Source organism: Mesoplodon densirostris, chromosome 8 (assembly GCF_025265405.1).
Source record: "Mesoplodon densirostris isolate mMesDen1 chromosome 8, mMesDen1 primary haplotype, whole genome shotgun sequence".
NCBI lineage: Eukaryota > Metazoa > Chordata > Mammalia > Artiodactyla > Ziphiidae > Mesoplodon > Mesoplodon densirostris.
The window spans coordinates 6,623,459-6,644,500 of NC_082668.1; the positions used below are offsets into that span (position 1 = coordinate 6,623,459).

Genomic DNA, 21,042 nt, shown 5'->3' on the forward strand with positions numbered 1-21,042 from the left:
GGGTGGGATAGGGAGGGTGGGAGGGAGACCCAAGAGGGAGGAGATATGGGGATATATGTATGTGTATAGCTGATTCACTTTGTTACAAAGCAGAAACTAACATACCATTGTAAAGCAATTATACCCCAATAAAGATGTTAAAGAAAAACTGCCCCTTCAAAAATAACTTTTACAAAGAAACGGAGGACACACTTGGACAAAGCTACACATCTCCAGCATCATCAAATACCACCCATTATGAAGGTAGAACAGCTGGGGCTCAGCCAGACCCTGTGGGCATCACATCAGGCCTGAGGAGTAACTGGGAAGCACATCAGAAACCCAGAACCTCCCCCTGAGGCTCCTGCCCACCGTCTGCCCCCACTCAGTGCCCCCGCTCTGTGTCTCTCCCGAGCAAAGCTCCACACACTCCACCTGCCGGGGGCCCCTCTCTATGCAAAAATGTACCTGTCCTGAGTCTCCTTCCTGCATGACCCGAATAAGGGATGAGCAGTTAAATGTACATGCGAATCTGAAGGGAGATGCTTGTGACGTAAGGACTCCAGATTTTACCATCCCAAGTCCTCTAGGCCAACCTCCCCGTCAACTCAAGACTCGCTCATTCAGTGCTACTGGCGGCGCTCACCTCCTCTCCCTGAAAGCTCCCAGAAAAGACCCTGCCGGTCATCACTAACTGGTAGAAAGTCCATGAGGACAGAGATATTTGCCTGTTTGGTTCATCGCTGTATCCCCAGGGTCTAAGACACCGCTTGAGGTAGGTGCTCAATAAATAATTGTTGAAAGAAAGACTGCGTGAATGAAGTGCTTGGCTTAAGCCAGGATGACTCTCCCTGCATCCTCCTTCCAGGCCAAGCTCTGCCCCTAGAGCAACCCAAGATAAGTCGTCTCTCTAGACCTCATGCTCCTTTAGATTCCTGGAGGATACAAATGACGTTTGGACTCTGTGACTTTAATGCAGCCAGGAGGCAGGGTCAGGAACGGGACGAGCGGAGAAGTGTTGGGAGCGTGAGTGAGGGGCAGCCAGAAGCAGGAAAAGAACTTTTTACTTTTTACCAACCATTCCAAGAAGCTGCTAACAGCACCCTCTGCTCAAAAGGGTACGTCTGAGCCCCCTCCTGCCAGGTTCCTCCCCACGTGCCCAGTGCTGGCTTCATGGTTCCCCCCTTACTCTCGGTCACAGCACATCTCTAGGGTTGAATAAGGAAGACCCTGCCTTGTCAATGCGTTTTTTAAAAAAAGATACACGCACTTGCCAGAAACGTGACAACACCCGCTGCTGTGCTAGGCCCCGAGGATCAAATGTGAATAAGAAACAAACATCTGCGTGAAGTCACTTCTATGCCACCCAATTCTGGGCAAGAGCAGAGTATATGTGAGAAGCTGGAACTCCCCAGTGGAGCTGGTGCCGGATGAGATGGGCAAGGCTTGCAGGTAGGACACCCCGTCCTCTTGTTCCCCTCAGTAACTTCATGGTTATATGTAGGTCAAGTCATTATGCTGTATACCTTGAAAGTATACAGTGCTATATGTCAATAATATCTCAATAAGCTGAAAAAAATAACCGCTTGCAGTAGGAAACATGCCCATTTAAGGATGGGGAACCAGAAGGTCAAAGAAATTAAGTAAGTTACTACCATGCTATTTGCAATTCCCACTGGTTTTTCCCTTTCTCTCTCTCTCTCTCTCTCTCCACTTATTTGTGCTCGTGACTTATTTGCCCCACTGGGCCTCCCCGTCCACAGAGGATGAGAGGTCTGCTGGCCTCTCAAACAGGATGAGACACAGGCCTTTCCCCCTGCAGCCAGACAAACCCCTCCAAACTCACCCTTTCATCCTCTTCCTCTGCAAAAGCCAAACTTTCTCTTTGATGTGCCTTTGAAACGTGGTCAACCACGCCCGGGAGCACAGCAAAGGAAGGGAGTCAGGGCCCCAGCACCCGACTGGTCTAGGAGGGAACACGTGCGACCCCGTGCAGTGCCAGCTCCCATGACAACCTAACTCGGGAGGTTCCTAATTTAAAAGTTCTTGGTTAACTTTCTCACAATGGCCAGGGCCCATTCCCGTTTTAAATGCTGACTCTCCTTCCATCTTTCTCCGCTTCTCTCCAGCAGGATATTTTCACACCCTGGCTGCTGATACACAGAAGTCAAAAAAAAAAAGAGAGAACTAGCAAGTAAAAGAAGGCCTCTGAGACTCTGTGGAAGGGGCTGTGGGTTGAATTGCATCCCCTCCAGATTCATACATTGAAGTCCTACCCACCAGCACCTCAGGATGTGACCTTGTTTGGAAGTAGGGTCCTTGCAGATGTAATTAGTTAAGATGAGGTCATACTGGAGCAGGATGGGCCCCTGATCCAATGTGATTAGTGTCCTTATGACAAGGGGAGATTTGGACAGAGACATGCACACAGGGAGAATTCGGTGTGAGCATGAGGTCAGGGACTGAGCAAAGCATCTACAGGCAAGGAACAGCAGAGATGGCCAGCAACTCTCCAGAAACGGGACGGGCCTGGAACAGGTCCTCCCTCACATCCCCAGAAGGAACCAACCTTGCCCACAGCTTGATCTCAGACTTCTGGCTTTCAGAACAATGAGATGATGAACTTGTGTTGTTTAAGCCACCCAGCTGGTGGGCTTCATCATGACAGCCCTAGCCCTAGCCCTAGCGAGCTAATACAGAAGTGCCCTGGACTGAACTGTGACCACTTGACCCAATGCCTGGGGCACCCATGAAGCTGATCTGAAGTCATAGAAACCCTCTGAACGTGAGCAGGACCAGGTCCTGGGGGAGATTTGCTGGTAAACAGAAAGCCTGATAATCTTGCATGCTCAACACACTTCTACCTGTACTCCATCTCCAGCCTGCGTCTGCACCTCCCACCTACTAGGCAAGCAAAGGCAGATCCAGGGCACTGGTACCAGGACTCCTGCCACCCCTTGTGCCCATGGCAGACACTTCTAATTCATTAAGATGTTCTCCTGCTGAAAATAGAGGCTCAGGATCTTTCTCAACCCAGGGCTCCTAGAAGCCACCAAAAAAAAAAAAAAAAAAAGAATCTATTAGAGTTAGCATGATAGTCGAAACAATTTAGGAATCCTATTCCAGGCAGCAACTCTGTGGGGTCAAGAACAGCATCCTTTGCCCCTCCAAATATCTGGTATCACTTGGCACAGTACCTTGTACACTGTAAGCACCTAGGCCGTACGTGTTGAATGGATATGTTTTTGGGTTTGGGCTCATATGGGACAAGAATGACAGCAACAGCAGTTCTCAAATATTTTGTAAATTACCATTTTAAAAGGATTTTCTGGGATGACTTTTCATGATGGTTTATGGACAGCACTGACCTTCACCATCAACATTTACTCATTCAACAATTACTAACTGAGCACCTGCTACGTGCCAGGCCTGGGCTAAGTTCAGATTAAGGGTGGGAAGGGGATGCCAAACAATGCAGATCCCAAGAAACTAGAGAAAACACCATGAATAAATGACATGGACTCCCTGAAATTCACAAGGATGAATATGAATTTCCGACACTGTCAATGTGACATGCTGGGCATTGAGATGCTCTTAGCTGGAAAGTCCTTCCAATCCCCCTGCCACTCATGGTGCTGCTTACCCCAGTGACAGTAATGACGGATCACAAAGGGCTCCTCATGATGGGAGTGGGTTTAAAAGTCCAAGGTCAACCTGCTCTTTGAACACATTCCCGAGTAATTCATCTCCACCAATTAACATTAATTAGAGAGCAAAGCTTGGGCTTGGGGCTAGGAGATCTCATGGAAGAGCATCTTCACGTTCATGGGTGGCCACCAAATGAGAACATTTATTTGGGGGAAATAATGACTTTGGAACTTGAGGAGCAACTTCTGCTCCCCTTTGGCATTAGGAAGATGCCGCTCACTGAGGAAAGGAGGGGGCGCCCCACGGCAGGGCCGACCTACCTGTCTCACTTCATCACAGAACAGGACAAAGACCAGCGCGTAGAGGACCAGCTCCGGGGGTTGCGGCACAGAGTGGAAATCCATGAGCAGCACGTAGGCAAAGAGCAGGAGGAAGGCGATATAGAAGACCACATTCCAGGAGAAGACCACGAACGGGGAGGTAAAGAAGGCCACGTAGTACGACAGGAGCCTCTTGTGCTTGTCGAGGGGCTTCTTCCTGGACCGAGGAGTGACAGCATTGTCACCATCCTGGCCAACATCACTGCACGGGCTACACCTCTCCTTCTGAACACAGATGAACTCAGACCCACAGCTGGGCCAGGGACAGGTGGTGTCCAAACTGTGTTCTAAGTTTGACCCAGCCAAAATTCAGCCTCGGCATTTCATGCTTAATAGATCCAAATTCTGCCTCAGATATTGAAGACACGCGCCCACTCCTACCTCTTTGAAATCAAACCTGGGGGAAACCCACGGAGATCCCAGACCTAAAGTGCAGGGACTAGAGTGAACATCGTAATTTCCAGGCCTTTTGATCCTTTGCACAAGAGCACACACACACAGATGCATGTACACACACACAGATGCATGTACACACACACAGATGCTTGTACACACACAGATGTATGTATACACACACTCACACACATGATTACGTGCCTTGGTTTCATACCTAAATGATACAAAGCCACAGCCAACCAAGGGTATAAAAAACAGACACAGGATAATCTTCCAGTTCTTGGTGTCTCGGGAAATCTCTCCGTACCATTGCTTGGAAAGAAAATTCTGCAGGAAACAGAGACAAAGGACACAGGTCCTTATTAATGCAATGACATGCTGGATGGTGTGCGACCTTTCTTCCCAGACCTCAAACCTCTCCAAATAAATAACTCTGAATTGAGATCCTTATTCTTTTATATTAGTTACCTGGATTTTAAGGGGCTACGATTCAACCATATAAAATTCTGTTTGATTTTCAGTCCTTTTCTATGTTGGGTTCTGTGAACTTTAAAACAGAGGTTGTATGAGTCCAAATTCACTAAACCTATGAATTTTAACCAACTCTAATTCTTACTGTGTACGTTTAAACAAGCACCTCTGTAGCTCCTTTTCCCTGAAAGATCACAAATTCACACGACATCCAGTGCTACCTGCGGGGCCCCAAGGATTCATTTCTGGAGGCAGACAGGTGACACCTGTCAGGAAACTGAAAGGAAGTCACCAAGAGAGAGACCACTGGTGTTTCAACACCCGTTTGAGCTAAAAAGGCATGGAAAAGCTTTCCCCAGACTGTATCAGCCCCTGAAAGGTGGAACAGGGCCTCCCATGAAGACAGGAATTAGAAACTCATTTTGTCTCTGACAGCAGCACTGAAAGTCAACACAGAAGGGGTGGGCATAGGCTGGGTCACACAGAAGGACCCCGCAGCTCTCAGAAAAGATCGTATTGGGTATTTCCTGGTGATGCGGTGGTTAGGACTCCACACTTTCACTACCAAGGGCCTGGGTTCGATCCCTGGTCAGGGAACTAGGATCCCGCAAGCTGCACAGCACAGCCAAAAAAAAAAAAAAAAAAGAAAACCCACAAGAACAAAAATATGTCAATCAGAAGGGACCGGTGTGTCTCTGTGGCAGAGCAGGAGGGACCTGAGGCCTTCCCAGCACTGTCTGGAGGTCTGGGACCCGGGTGCCCCATCCATACCCCGGAGCACCCCTCCAGGAGAGGACGGCTCCTCCCGAGAGCCCTGCCCAGCTCTGCCTGGGCCTCTGGGGCCGGGCGTGTACTTGACCCTTGAGGGGCAGCCCCCAGGGAACCGCAAACTGCAGTTGGTGGGTTGATGCTCGGATGAGCAACACTGGGGCAGGCGGCATGAAGCTCCCAGAAGCCCCCAGAAGGCAGCTTCTCCTTAGCATACCTGTGTCTGCTTCCTTCCCTTCCCTTCCCAGCCTCTCGGCCTCCCCTCCCCTCACGCACCTCCTGGACTCACGTCCAGCATAAACCACTTGCAGTCAAATCCTTGTCTGGCAGTCTGCTTCTGCAGGGCACACCGAGACAAGTAAGGTCCAGTCTTCCTCACTGTCCCGATCCTTCCAGGGTGATGAGCCCACCAGGCCATCTCCGAGCGGCACCCTGAGGCCCTCGGTCACAGAAAGCTCCTGCACTAGCTCGGGTTCCATGGCCACTGGCGACATCTGACCCCACCTGTCAGCCCGCCCAGAGCAACCACACTCCCTGGTCCCACGGGCCGGGCAGGGAGACTTTCCATAAACATCGCTGAACTGGCATCTGGTGGAAACCGTCAGGCCTGGTGAACTTTGGCCCCTCCCCAGGGCCCAAAGCTCTGGGACACCGGCAAGAAGGGGTCTGGGGGCTGAGAAGCTGCGAGCAGAGCCATGAGCAGAGCGAGGCAGCCGTAGCAGCCGGCCGGGTCTCCCAGGCAACCCTGACCCCAGCACTGGCCTCCCTCCAGCCCACTACGACACAGAGGCTAAACCAGAACAACAGCAAGGCTCCCTGTGTGTCCCTTGTCATCCATGACCACACTCACTGAATCCGCTTGGCTGGAGTCGCAAACGGATTCCTTTGTAAACACTGTGCTAGTTATTGGCTGCATGGTATAATGGAAAGTCCGTAAGGCGGGCAATCATCATGGGATCAAAGCCCAGCCCTGCCACTTCCTAGCAACCTGGGGAACGTTCCAGAACCTCTCTGAGCTCCTGAGTCCTCCTCAGTAAAATGGGATGATGTCGACCTGCACGCGTGCTGTGAAGATGAAGTGTGGTCGCGTGTACAAGGGCTATGCAGACGAGGGTCAGTCCATCCATCTCTTCCCCATGTTCCTCCCCTTCACACCAGACCCCTCCAGCTGGGATGGTGGGTGGAAAAAATCTCCCCTCCGAAACCTGAGATACCAGGTGCAAACTGCTGTTAATGTAATTTGGGGCAGAAAACGTCTCCACTGGCTGAACCCACTTTATACTAGTTTCTCTGCTGCCATTACTACTAGTAATATTTCTAACAGTAACAGCTACTATAATAAAAGGGCTGGCCCCACTCACATATTATCTCATTGAATCCTCACAGCAACCCTTCCTTTACCCCCTATTATGCCCATTTTACAGATGAGGAAACTAAGGCTCAGAGAGTTCATGTAACCTGGTCCATGCCTACACCTAGTTAGAGATACACTGGCTCCAGACACCCAGCTGATGGAAAGGCCCATTTCTGGGCATGATGTTTGGTGACTGCATGTTGTTTACCTGGACCCCGGGCTGAGCGATGAAATGCTGGTTCGTGGCCTCCACCGCCAGCTCCAAACAGCTGCTTCCGCCCCAGGCTTCGCAGGAATAGACCAGGAGCTGTTCCGCCAAGTCTTCGTCGCTGCTGTAACACTCCGTGAACAGCTCTAAGTGTCATGGTCCCCAGAGAGAGGGAAACGGGAGGCAGGGCTGGCTAATACACAGAACTTTCCCCCCCGCCCCCCGAGCCCACCAGCCAAGCCCTGACTTCCATGAAAGCCTGGCTGTGAGCATCCTGGATTATAAAAGGCAAAGAGAACACCAGTACAATATAATTCTCTACTGAACAAAGGGACCTTCTTTGGGCACCCCACACACAGCACAGCGCCTCCTGGCAGCAGGTGTCCAGAAATGCCCACTGAATTGAGCTGCAGTGAACATGGGGAATGCCCTCTTTCGTGGGGTTCAGCCACTGGGGAGGGGATCCAGACCCTGAGCCCTCCTCCATCTCATTTACTTTCTGTGCTTTCTTGGTGAGGTTCTTTGCGGTTAAGGCACAGTGCAAAAAAAAAAAAAAAGCCAAAATAACGTAATAAAAAACACTGGCCCAGGGCTTCCTTGGTGACACAGTGGTTAAGAATCTGCCTGCCAGTGGAGAGGACAAGGATCCAAGCTCTGGTCTGGGAAGATCCCACATGCCGCGGAGCAACTAAGCCCGTGTGCCACAATTACTGAGCCTGCGCGCCTAGAGCCCGTGAGCCACAACTACTGAAGCCCACGTGCTACAACTACTGAGCCTGCGTGCCTAGAGCCCGTGCTCCGCAACAAGAAAAGCCACCGCAATGAGAAGCCCGCGCATCGCAACGAAGTATAGCCTCCGCTCGCTGCAACTAGAGAAAGCCCGCGCGTAGCAATGAAGACCCAACGCAGCCAAAAATAAAATAAATAAAAATGAAGAAACAACAACAACAACACTGTCCTATTGCATTGAGGGTGTGCTTATATTTTGAGACCTTATGACAAACAGATTGGTGTGTAGCTCCTCAGAGAAAATCCTTTAAAAGTCGAAATGCTCGGAGCCATTGCCCAGCTGAAGTCAATCCAAAAACAACGTAATACCTTGAAATTTTTAATATAGTAGAAGAAATAATCAGACACCTTTTTCCCAACACAGAGAGGCTAAATGCATGAACATTTCTTCATTAGATCAGACAACAGACATGCCTGCATTTTGCAACGTGCCACCTTGCAAACTTAAAACTCCCCAGTGGAAAGAAGAAAACTGAGCCGGCCTAAAATTCTCTGTTGCTGCGAGGCAACTGGTCCTGGATTTCTCACAGTCCTGCATGGTCCAGGCCCTCTGAGCAGGGGCAATGGCAAGCTGTGTTCAAGGGCAGGTGAACATCAAACAGAGGACAGATGTTTCAGGAGCATCACACTCAGCGGGGCCTCTGCCCTCTTCCGTTCCAGGTGATGAGAAACATCGCCCTGGAGGGGAGCTGGGCAGCTCGCCTGTTGCCTTGTGTTATAGAAGCTCTGAGCCTCCTAAGTTTGTGGAGATGTGGGACCACCAACACCAGCCCTTATTCACGTGACCTCGTGGGGAATCGAGGCACGGGGACCAACCCAAGATACTGCTCTGGCTGCTGTCTTTGCCATTAGTAGTAAACCATCTGTGTCCCTAACCCAGGGGTCTGGGGTCTTCTGTCAGTATATGTATAGGAAGCTGGCAGGCTAACCTGTTAGCTTGCACGTCAGGTAAAACCTCACACGTGTCAAGGTTTCTGAATAGCATCCCCAAAACAAAACACCCCAAGGCTTCCCTATGGTGCTGAGTTACTTAGACCTGGCCTGGGTGTGGCCCTGGGCAGCTGTGGGATGAGAGAGCCTATATCTCACCACCTTCGTTCTTGGAAAAGTCAGTAAATGCCACGTGGTGTGGCTGTGCCGGCCACGGCTCCCGTTCCCAGAGGCTTACCCACTGCTCGGGTCTCGTACTCATTTGCCAACTCCTCGGACTCCCCTGCAGCATTGATGTCATTCTTCACCTTGGCCAGAGTCTTCAGAAGCTTGCTGGCTCCCAGGGCTGCCAGAGTACAGCCCCTGGTCTTCCAGAGGGGTGAGAATGTCACAGTTAATTTGTAAGCCCTTGCAGTCGAGTCAACATCAAAGTCAGACAAGCACAGATTGATGGCAAAAGCAGGAAATGGTAAAAATCTGAACTGTTTATAATGATTCCCAGTAAAATTTGTAATGTGCACCAAGAGTCTTGAACCTGAATATACTCACAGTCTTGAACACGGAATTAACATACAAAAAGAAAATATCAAGACAAATGCATCACTAATTATTAGAAAAATGCAAATCAAAACTACAATGAGGTATCACCTCATACCAGTCAGAATGGCCATCACCAAAAAATCTACAAATCATAAATGCTGGAAAGGGTGTGGAGAAAAGGGAACCCTTTTGCACTGTTGGTGGGAATGTAAAATGATACAGCCACTATGGAGAACAGTATGGAGGTTCCTTAGAAAACTAAAAATAGAACTGCCATATGACACAGAAATGGAAAGATGGAAAGGTATAAAGGGTGAAAAAGTGGGCTGACAGCAATTTAAAAACTGAATGACTTCTGACAGGCTGAAGAGAAAGCAGTTCCTTCTCATCATAGAAATCTCACTACTGGGCATATACCCTGAGAAAACCATAATTCAAAAGGACACATGTACCCCAATGTTCATTGCAGCACTATTTACAATAGCCAGGACATGGAAACAACCTAAATGTCCAATGATAGATGAATGGATAAAGAAGATGTGGTACATACATACAATGGAATATTACTCAGCCATAAAAAGGAATGAAACTGGATCACTTGTAGAGATGTGGATGGACATATAGAGTCAGTCATACAGAGTGATGTAAGTCAGAAAGAAAAAAACAAATATTGTATATGCATATATGTGGAATCTAGAAAAAATGGTACAGATGAACCTATTTGTAGGGCAGGAATAGGGACATAGACGTAGAGAACAGACATGTGGACACAGGGGTGGGATGGGAGGGTGGGACAAATTGAGAGATTAGGTTTGACATAAATACACTACCATGTGCAAAATAGATAGCTAGTGGGAACCTGCTGTATAGCACAGGGGGCTCAGCTCAGTGCTCTGTGATGACCTAGATGGGGGGCAGGGAAGGGGGGAGGGAGGTCTAAGAGGGAGGGGATATAGGTATGTATATAGCTGATTCACTTCATTGTACAGCAGAAACTAACACAACATTGTAAAGTAATTATACTCCAATAAAAAAAAAAAGATAAATGCAGGAGAAGCTGATAGTTAGACGTGGCAATGGGAAGCTTAATGACCCACCATCATGCTGTAACAGCTCAGAGGGGGAAATTGGTCAAGGACATGAAGACTGACAATTATAGTTAGTGAGAGTGTGTGTGTGAATCAATATTCAATACCTAATCTTAGGCTCTAAAAACAGAGAATGCAGCTTCTTTTTAACTGTTCATAAATCATTTATAAAAATCATTATGTGTGGAATCACAAAGAAAAATCTCAATCATTTCCTAAAGCAGGCTTTGTACAGGCCCTACTTCCTGCCTATAATGCAAGAAGGTTAGAAATTAATTTTAAATTAAACTTTAAAACCTCCTCCACTTGAAAGACAATCACACATCCACACAAACCTAAGAAGCAGGTGCCTCCTGGATTACCCACCAAGCCCAGAACTTTCCAGGGACCTCCCCTCCCAAACACACCCCTGTTCACATGGAAACAGGCACAACCATATCCACTGACATCAAATATTCCATTTTACTGAGGACGTTTTAGATTAGGTATGTGAGGTTTGAAAGGGTCAGAACAACCACAACCAAGCATACATCTGTCACAGACTTAGACATTTACCTGCTCCCAAATGGCTTTGGAAAGTTCCTTCTTGTTCTGAAGAATGGCCCAGATGAAGAGTGCCTGCAGGGGGTGCCGAGTAATAGGAGACACATCCTGGGAGGGATTAGAGCAGGGGGTCAGCACATGCAGATGGAGCATCACTTTGGCAGACACACCAGTATAAGAATGAAAACAGGGCCAGGATGCCCTAGGAGAGTGCCCCATGTTTGGAGGGCTCTGTAACTTGGTGTCTGAATCCATTTTCACAGAACAGTGATGTGAGTTTCAACAGAATCTTTGATCTATCATAAAAGACAACGTACACGTAAATGGAAAAGTATAAAGGGTGAAAAAATGGGCTGACAGCAATTTAAAAACTGAATGACTTCTGACAGGCTGGAGAGAAAGCAGTTCCTTCTCATCATAGAAATCTCTTTCTCATCTAGAAAAATCATTCTAACTAAATTCTAACTTTCCAATAGTTGAAGTTCAATTATCACAACGTAAAAGTAAAGTTATTTCTTTGGAGTGTTATTCAAAGTTACAATTCCTAATACATCAACTAAGAATCCCAGCTCCTACTCAGCCTCCCATATCTTCCAAGGGAACCTTTTCAGATAGAAAACAACTCTATGTATATATTCCTTTTAATCTTCCCTACAGGTTTTACCAAGATCCAAAATGTTTCTGGCATAGTTATGGATACTGTGGAGAGTTTTAACATAAATAGCATCAAACAGCTTTTTAAACATTTCCAATTCCTTCAAACACCTAGCTCATTTAGATTTTTGCAACACACATATAATAAAATTCTAAAACTATAAAAGATAATGACCTAGTTTGAGTTTTCCCAGAAGCAATCAAGCATTTGAGACAAGTAGTTTATTTTGGACATGATTGCAGGAAAACCACTAGGAAATTGAGGAAATGAGATTGGAAAAGAAAGGACCAACAAGTTGTCATGGTCCATAACAAGAGACTAATCCCACTAGGCAATCCTTGGAGCCAGTGTAGGACACAAGTCTCAGAATTATCTCCTCTGAGCAGGGGGGTTGTTGAGGTATTTATACACCAACTTCTGGCAGTCACTGGGCTCTGACCAGAGCAGACCTTCAGCAAAGAGTTGGAGGTGCTAGAAACTGGGCCTGCCTGTCCTTAAAATAGGAAATCTTGAGAGAATATAAGTGGTACTTCCACAACACCTTCTCAAATGGAAACCTGGATTATCTCTGTACAAAGATTCACTGCCCCTTTTATTCACAAAAGGAAACTCGGCAGTTCTCCCGTTCTTTGCATAGGAAGCAGAGAACTGTTTTAGGCAGATCATGTCCAGAAGGCTACGACATGATCAGACAGCCAGTCATTTGTCCCCATTCCCTGCTAGATGCCTTCAGAAAGTGTGTCACACCAAGCTTTGCAATTAGGAAATACTGCAATAACTAGTTGTAAAGATAGCACAAAGAATAAAGCAAGAACATGCACCACTTGTTACCTCGCTAGGACTTGCTAGCTTAAATAAAGGCAGTAGGAAAAAATAACAACCCCAACATGTTAACTACATGACAGCGATGAGGTAGGGAGTAGGAAAGATGGAAGTAGAGAGATTTTTTGAGGGAAGACGCAAGAGAGCAAAGAATTCAAGCAGACAACTGTGATAGTACACACATGGAGCTCTACGTGTATCTCATCCCTGCTAGTCCTGTCTTCCTTCCGGAAGCCTCTTCGGAAGTTAGCAACCAGTTTCCAGACGAACGTGAGGAGGGTGTCGTTATAGGAATTCTTGGCAATCTGCAGGTTCCGATACACCAGGGTGCTGAAGTGATTGGAGAAGAGCTCAGTGAGGACGTCATTGGTGAGGAACTTCTGCAGGTTCAAGCCATTCTCCAGAAAGAGGCGGACAAACTTGGGTCTGTCCTTTATGAGAGCCATAAACATGACTTCCTGAAGGTCAGCAGACTGAGAAGAAAGAGCAGAGAGACAATGCACAGCCTAAATCCAATCAAGAAAACAAGGCATTGGGCTTCCCTGGTGGCGCAGTGGTTGAGAGTCCGCCTGCCGATGCAGGGGATACGGGTTCGTGCCCCGGTCTGGGAAGATCCCACATGCCGCGGAGAGACTGGGCCCGTGAGCCATGGCCGCTGGGCCTGTGCGTCCGGAGCCTGTGCTCCGCAATGGGAGAGGCCACAACAGTGAGAGGCCCGCATACCGCAAAAAAAAAAAAAAAAAAAGAAAGAAAATAAGGCATCTTCTTTCTCAGCCACGTCGCATTTTCAACCATGAGGTAAATAAAATTTATCTTTTCGGTTGTAACACAATATTAGATTACAGCTCAAACATCGAGATGGGGGAAGCAGCAAGGTGGAATCTTTGAAATCAGCTAGATGTGAGCTTGGATGGGAATTGGTCTCTTGCTGTTGTAAAGTGGAGATAATGACACCCACATAAGGATGAGGTTGAGGGACTTCCCTGGTGGTCCAGTGGTTAAGACTCTGCCTTCCAATACAGGGGGTGCGTGTTTGATCCCTGGTTGTGGAGATATGATCCCACATGCCTCGTGGTCAAAAGACCAAAACATAAAACAGAAGCAATATTGTAACAAATTCAATAAAGACTTTAAAAATGGTCCACATCAAATAAAAATCTAAAAAAAAAAATTACATTAAAAAAAGGGATGTTGTTGATCAAGAATTGATCCCAGTGTCTGGCATAAAGGAAGCACTCACTCTATTAGGGGGCAGGGGGCTCATGGTACAGCTCACACCATTTCTCTGAGGTCTACACTGGACACCAGGTGTGAGCCAACCACCAGCCAACTCTTCCTTCTGTGCCATGGGGTTGCCCCACTGCCCTTCCCATGCCATGAGGCAAATGCTTGGTCATGTTATATAACCATGAGTCACTGGAACACTTGACAGTGATACCTAGTTATTAGTTACCTGTACCTCTACTGTCTGGGCTGCTGGTATCCTTATCCCATAGAAGCTTATTAAGAATCTTAATAAAGATAATTAATGTGTACTTCAGACACAAACCCGTGGTCCACGGGCCACACCAGCTCTCAGATATGTTCTGATTGTCCTCCATACTATTTATTACAATTTGATTCAGTTGCCAACATTAAAAATTAGACAGTTCATAAAAATCCACATTGCCAGCATTAAAATCCAGATTCACAAGTAAATACCAGAAGCTCTGACAACACAGAGGACCGTCAGTTGGAGCCAACTGGGGCAGCTCCAGGAGCCTGGGCACTGTAGCCCTGAGCCCCCCACTAGCCTCGCGGCTGCTCACCCAGCCCACTGTCCTCACTTTAATTGTCTGAGCCCTGGTTCAGGGGAATATCCCCTGCCAAGGGCAGCATTAGCGGTTTCTGTTTCTGTCTGATGTTGGTCTCTCTGGGATCACACATTGCCTGCAGAGGCAACTGCCAAGGGTCTCTTGAGTCCCCACACTGTGGCTCCAGGGGAGACAGGGACAAAAAGAGGTGGCTGCCCTGATAATCTGCACTGCTAACAAGTTCCCAGGTTATACTCATGCTACTCCGGGTCCAGGGACCACCCTTTGAGAACCACTGGCGTATGGGGAAGAGAGCAGCTTTGCAGTCGGACACACGTTTGTTTCCAAACCTTGGTTCTACCATTACCTTATGTGTGACCTCGAACAAGACTGTGTCTCAACCTCAGTTTTCTTGTCTGTAAAATAGGTGCTTGTGGGGATGAAATGAGATAACACAGGTCAAGATGCCTTCGGAGATTCAAGTTCGGAGCAGGCCCTCAAAAAACCATCAGAATGGCCCTTCTGTGGTACCCATGGAGCCCTGGCTTATTAACCAGCAAAATGAGATAATCCCTGTGATGGCTGGCATGACGGCCAAGTGAACTAGCACAGTGAAGCTGCTTTGTGCACTACAAAAGGTTATGCAAAGATTTTTAGTTATTTTTAAACAAAGACATATACGGCTTAATATGTGCCAGTGTTCTAAGCATTTTAGAAATATTATCTGATTTAATCATAACAATCCAATGAGGTAGCTACCACTATTATTACCATCTCTGTTTTCAGATGATCAGTGGTGTGTTGGTAAATACTTTACAACCAACATTCTGGAAGAAAATAATAAGCCCTGATTTGTAGTATTTGACCATTGCTACAGTGTAAATGCTCCCAACATGGCCAGTCTTCGGTTACCATGTGACATCATTGAATGCACAACTGGGACCCAACACAGAGTAGCAAATACGGTGTTTGCAGAATGCAGATACAATAGACATAACCTCCAGAGTATAGATCAGAGTAAATGTAGTAAAATAGTTAGAAAGGGATGAGTTTGATTATTGATTGCCTTGGTTTTTAATAAAATTTATTTAGTTCTAAGAGTATAGTACTTGATTTTTAATGACTGTATTTAACAACCGACTCAAAAAACCCTAAAAATTTTAGCAGTCAGCTCTTGCTAAAACCAGTATGAACTGACCCCAATTCACCACTGTATAAGGAAACTGAGGAAGGTTAAGTAACTTGCAGAGGTTAAGTCATGTAGATGGGCTGGCTCCAGAGTCCATACTCTCAACCATTATGTCCTTCACTCAACTCTCTTTAGCTGAGTTAATAAAATTAAATGTACTATTCAATGCATGCCTGAGTTTATGTTTATTTGTACCATCTGATGTCACTTAAATAGAACATTTCACACAGAGGGGTTCATTTCTGAATCAATTACTTAGATTTTTATACAGTTCTGTTTTCCCTCAACTAACTAAAGGCTTGCCATGTGAGATAGCATCAATTATACTGCAGAAACCAAAGATAATGTTTGCTAAAGGAATTAATAATTAAAAAACCCATAAGCCATGACTTTATTTGGATTCTATTACTAAAATTGATCACATGGGGCTTCCCTGGTGGTGTAGTGGTTGAGAGTCCGCCTGCCGATGCAGGGGACACGGGTTCGTGCCCCGGTCCGGGAGGATCCCACATGCTGCGGAGCGGCTGGACCTATGAGCCATGGCCACTGAGCCTGCACGTTCGGAGCCTGTGCTCCGCAACGGGAGAGGCCACAACAGTGAGAGGTCCGCATACCGAAAAAAAAGAATCCGCCTGCTGATGCAGGGACACGGGTTCATGCCCCGGTCTGGGAGGATCCCACATGCCACGGAGTGACTGGGCCTGTGAGCCATGGCTGCTGAGCCTGCGCGTCCAGAGCCTGTGCTCCGCAACAGGAGAGGCCACAACAGTGAGAGGCCCGCGTACCGCAAAAAAAAAAAAAAAAAAAAAAAAATTGATCACATGTAAGGATAACTGAAGTCTTCATCTTTGATTATACAACGAGAGGCCTAAAAGTGTTTTCACTGCCCACCAGTGACTGAAGAGCTTAAAACAAAGAAGCTCCCACCTTACAGATCCAAGTGTGATGGTTTATAATTGTTCCTACAAAACAGAGCTCCTAAGGCGGATCTCACTTTAGTTGTACCCAAGAGGATGCTGCTGGAAAATGCAGTCTTACAACTCTCATCAAATTCAAAGTGAGAAAAATCACTCTCCTGGAAAAAAAATACAGATTTTCTGGACATACAACTTCCATATTGGAGGTACTCGTTTGCCTGGGGGAGTCCTGATTTTCTAACTCTAAGATATTCATTATATGTCTTTAATCAACTTGTTCTATTTTTCTCTTATGCGTCTCACTGCTGACAATTCTCTTATGAGAACTTGGCTAAGAAGGTGGGGCAGGGCACAAAATGAGTACCGCTGTCTGGAGTTTTAGTTGAGTTACTTCTGATAAACCCCTTTCAATCATCCTGCACTTAGTTTCCCCACATTTCTGTCCATCAACTCCCAGGAGGAAATCTGCACCTCAACACCTCAATGGAGAATCACCTCTCACATCATGGCGGGACAGCTATAAACTTTGGATGGTAATGGTAGATTGATGTTACCTTACATTAGTGTATTTATTTTTATTATCTCTTTGCAAGCAACCTACTAAGTCAATGTTATTATCCCCTACTACAGATGAGGAAAGTGAGCCTTGGCAACACTGATGTACCAGGACAGGACAATTCTTTACAATATTCAAGGGCAAAGACCCTGTCAGAAATGGACCAGACCTGTCACTGGAATAACCCAGGAGGGCTTCCTATGTACCTCCCACCGGCGGTCATTGGTGAAAATCTCATCACTGGCTAGGTCCAGCTGGTTCCACTCCAGCAGAAGCTTCAGCTGCCCATTCCAGTTATCCTTATCTTGTTCATTGGTGCTAAAGGCTGTAAGAGGACAGGGAAAAAAATCAACTCACCAAACACCCAGAAACAAGAGAGTCAGAACCATTCCATATGGCCAATTATCAGAGCCATTTATCAAAGGAGATTCTAAGCATGTTCTCATAGAATCAGACACTAAGAGCTGTCATTTCACTGACAGTTTATTTTCACTCAATCTTATCCTTATTCTATATGTCCCAAAGTATGTAATGTGGATCAATTTAGGTGATAATATCTTTCCATGTCATATCCTAACAGTGTAAATATGGTATACTGATATTTTTCCATAGATTCAGATTCCATAAATGTCACATTTCCAGGACCACATCTGACTTTTACTATATCTAAATCTATGACACAATGAGCTCTATCATAACAGTATTCCACTTGTCTTTTTCAGCGCTAATAATTTCTGTACCTATGTATCTCTACAGATATAGTCTCATTTTAATAAATATCCTTACAACCAAATTTCTGACAAGCACAGTAAGAATGATTCTAATAAATAGCTAATGCTTAAAGTGCACTTCTCTTGTGCCTTGCCCTGCTCTGCATGCCTTAAATATATTAATCAGATGGCTCAACTCTACGTGGTCTTTGCCAGGGGTCTATTTACTTCAGGTAATTCCACCTTGATGGGATTCTCAGACAGCAAAGTTCACACCTGAGGATTTTAAAACTGAGGTTCATTCATAAGCATAGGAAATGTATTAACCCCTGAAACTGAACGCAAAATTATCTATGTGTGTGCACACGTGTGTACACAGATGTAGAATCCTAGGACAAAGGTCCATAGCTTTTATCATACTCTCAAAGTGTCTGAGACTCAGATAAAGATTCTAAACCACTGTTGGAGGCAGCTCTTTGGAAAGTACTGTGATCATATTTAACTGATATTTTGATGACATAAAAATTCTTGTTCTGTTAAATATACAACCAAGGAGATTTAACTCAGCAGGTCAATAGTAGTTATTACAACTTCTAATATATGCTAATCGAAATTAAGTGCAAGATTATATTTCAGTAAAGCTGTTTTAAAAAATAAATGGAAGCCATTAAAAGCCACAGAAAGCAACACAAAGCTGAAACTTCTACAGGAGCTAATTTTACTCACCTTTGTACAGTGCATAGGAGATAGCATTGCTCACAATTTCATCCCCAGCTTCTTCTATTTTAATAAGGGTTAATAGGTGAGAACTTTCGAGAATTTCTTTGAGCTGGCAAGATTTAAAGAGCAGAGTTGTCAGCCAACTGATTTCAGGCACAAGCAGCATAAACTCTCTTTTGGTGAGGAATATTTTATTCCATTTTTTTAAAGACCACTTATAGGAATGTTCCAAATCTCCTTCCCTCTTCTACAGCACCTGTACCCACAGCATCTAATTTCTAAATTGGAACAGTGAGTCCTTGACCACAATGAGAATAAAGTACTGGCTCTACAAGGGCACATATATCAACAAGTCCTTATCAAAAAGCTGAGAGAGGAACCCTCCTACATTATTGGTAGGAACGTAAATTGGTACAGCCACTATGGAGAACGGTATGGAAGTTTCTTAAAACACTAAAAATAGAGCTACCATATGATCCAGGCATCCCACTGCTGGGCATATATCCAGAGAAAACCATACTTCAAAAAGATACATGCACCCCAATGTTAATTGCAGCACTATCTACAATAGCCAGGACATGGAAGCAACCTAAATGTCCATCGATGGAAGAATGGATAAAGAAGATGTGGTATATATATACTATGGAATATTACTCCACCATAAAAAAGGAACAAAATAATGCCATCTGCAGTGACATGGATGGACCTAGAGATTGTCATACTGAGTGAAGTCAGACAGAGAAAGACAAATATCATATGATATCGCTTATATGTGGAATCTAAGAAATAATGGTACAAATAAACCTATTTACAAAACAGAAATAGAGTCATAGATGTAGAAAACAAAATTAGGGTTACCAAGAGGGAAAGGGGGGGCAGGAAAGATAAATTGGGATTGGCATATACACACTACTATACATAAAAATAGATAACTAATAAGAACCTACTGTATAGCACAGGCAACTCTACTCAGTACTCTATAATGATCTATATGGTAATAGAATCTAAAAAAGAGTGGATTTATGTATATATATAACTGATTCACTTTGCTGTATAGCAGAAACCAACATAACATTGTAAATAAACTATGCTCCAATAAAAATTAATTTTTAAAAAAAGCTGAGAGAGTCATTGACTAGGGATGAGTGTGTGTGTGTGTGTGTGTGTGTGTGTGTGTAACACATGGTAGGTGCTCAGCTGTTGAATAAGTGAATAAATGCAGAAAAGACAACAGAAGAACACAGAAATCACCTGAGTGTGCACGTAGGGCTTAGATTATAGGAAGGAAATTTCAGTGCGAACAAAAACCAAGACAACTTGGTGACTGACTAAAGAGACAAGGAATTCACTATTTATCCTTTGTGATTTTTCTGTAAAGTTTAATTTTGAGACACTTTTTAAGATTCAAGGGCTGGGGGAGAGGCAGAGCCCTTGATTCCCAGGATTCAGGCATTGGCGAGCTTGGTGGGAGCTTGGCAAGGAAGAGCTCCTTCTGGAGGAGGAAACGAGTCTGGCTGTGGTTAGACTGAGTTCAAGATGGTGGTGGGTTTTCCTGGCAACATTTGGAAATGAGGGCCTGAAACTACAGAGAGTTTCAGCTGGGTGGAGAGGGAAGCCTCAAGTCAGGCTGGAAGGGTGAAGATGTGGACTAAAAAGGGCCCTTGCATATATCCAGAAAAGACGAAAACTCTTAATTCAAAAAGATATATGCACCCCAATGTTCATGGTAGCACTATTTACAATAGCCAGGTCATGGAAGCAACCTAAATGCTCATCGACAGACGAATGGATAAAGAAGATGTGGTACATATATATGATGGAATATTACTCAGCCATAAAAGGGAACAAAATTGGGTCATTTGTAGAGACGTGGATGGATCTAGAGACTGTCATACAGAGTGAAGTAAGTCAGAAAGAGAAAAACAAATATCGTATACTAACACATATATGTGGAACCTAGAAAAATGGTACAGATGAACCGGTTTGCAGGGCAGAAATAGAGACACAGATGTAGAGAACAAATGTATGGACACCAAGGGGGGGAAAGTGGCAGGGTGGGGGTGGTGGTGGGATGAACTGGGAGATTGGGATTGCCATATATACACTAATATGTATAAAATAGATAACTAATAAGAACCTGCTGTATAAAAAAATAAAACAAAATTCAAAAATCCAAAAAAATTTTTGATTGAATGTATACATTCATTAATTAATAATTCCACTCTTGGGCTTGGTCTTTTGGGAAATTTCTACCAACTGCAAAACCCCATACAAGTGCATAATCAAAATGCCAGACTAATTTTTATTATTATTGTATGTCTTCTGGTTGACTTGATTATAATTATGATAAATCATTAGCATATGAATATGAATTAGATGTGAATCCCAGAAAGAATAATATAATCACAGGGAGTGAAATGTGTCTGACATTTAGCCTGCTTCAGACGACTTTCCTGTATCAGTTTCCTTGAAGCAGAAATCAAAATCCTTCATAAAGGATGTGGGGACCTGTAAGGTGGCATGGCCCTCTGGATGTGACCTGGTCTGGACTAAACAAGCCAACTCGGAGAAGAAGAGAAAAGTCAC

General features: G+C 45.2%; 1 protein-coding gene across 2 annotated transcripts in view; it reads right to left on the minus strand.

The window, feature by feature from the left end:
- The window catches only part of TRPM8 (transient receptor potential cation channel subfamily M member 8), a 76,010-nt gene that overhangs the window by 35,403 nt on the left and 19,565 nt on the right, over positions 1–21,042 (minus strand). Inside the window, exons 9-16 of one of the 2 annotated variants that reach the window (XM_060106035.1) lie at positions 18,463–18,565; positions 17,233–17,351; positions 12,766–13,044; positions 11,107–11,202; positions 9,162–9,291; positions 7,205–7,350; positions 4,618–4,730; positions 3,948–4,164 (exon numbers count right to left, since the gene is read on the minus strand). In XM_060106035.1, the coding sequence (XP_059962018.1) occupies positions 3,948–4,164; positions 4,618–4,730; positions 7,205–7,350; positions 9,162–9,291; positions 11,107–11,202; positions 12,766–13,044; positions 17,233–17,351; positions 18,463–18,565 (1,203 nt within the window). Of the gene's footprint in view, positions 1–3,947; positions 4,165–4,617; positions 4,731–7,204; positions 7,351–9,161; positions 9,292–11,106; positions 11,203–12,753; positions 13,045–17,232; positions 17,352–18,462; positions 18,566–21,042 lie in introns of both variants that reach the window. The other variant, XM_060106034.1, reaches the window with a different exon arrangement.